At 67.4% G+C, this 313-nt stretch overlaps 1 protein-coding gene across 1 annotated transcript in view; it reads right to left on the bottom strand.

Moving 5' to 3' along the window:
- Positions 1–313, bottom strand: part of CTSA (cathepsin A) — a gene marked incomplete at its 5' end in the record, with an annotated part of 4,387 nt that overhangs the window by 878 nt on the left and 3,196 nt on the right. Inside the window, one exon of the mRNA XM_009575262.1 lies at positions 161–262. Coding sequence (XP_009573557.1) covers positions 161–262 — 102 coding nt within the window. The remainder of the gene's footprint in view (positions 1–160; positions 263–313) is intronic.

The raw sequence follows: 313 nt of genomic DNA, 5'->3' as shown, positions 1-313 counted from the left end.
CCTTGGGGTCTGCCGCTCCCCGGCGACCGTCTCCAGCCCCAGGCTGCTTGCAGCCCAGCCAGCACTGCCCCACTCTGACCGCAGCACTGGTGTCTGGCACACCCACCTGCGCCACGGCTAGCAGCCCTGTCCCTGTCTCCCAGAGCCCCCTCAGCCCTACCTTGATGGTTAGGAAGGCGATGTTGGTGAATTCCTTCACGAAACCCCCGATCTGGTTCTCACCTCCTTCAGTGTAGAGCCAGGGCCGGCGAGCCACCTGCACCTGGGACCGGTGGCAGCACCCTCAGTGCCCGGCTGCCCCAGGCAGGCGGCC

The sequence above is a fragment of the Fulmarus glacialis genome, unplaced genomic scaffold, assembly GCF_000690835.1.
Source record: "Fulmarus glacialis isolate BGI_N327 unplaced genomic scaffold, ASM69083v1 scaffold19333, whole genome shotgun sequence".
NCBI classification, from domain to species: domain Eukaryota; kingdom Metazoa; phylum Chordata; class Aves; order Procellariiformes; family Procellariidae; genus Fulmarus; species Fulmarus glacialis.
The sequence above is the reverse complement of the archived record's forward strand: the minus strand, read 5'-3'. Positions and strand labels throughout refer to the sequence as shown.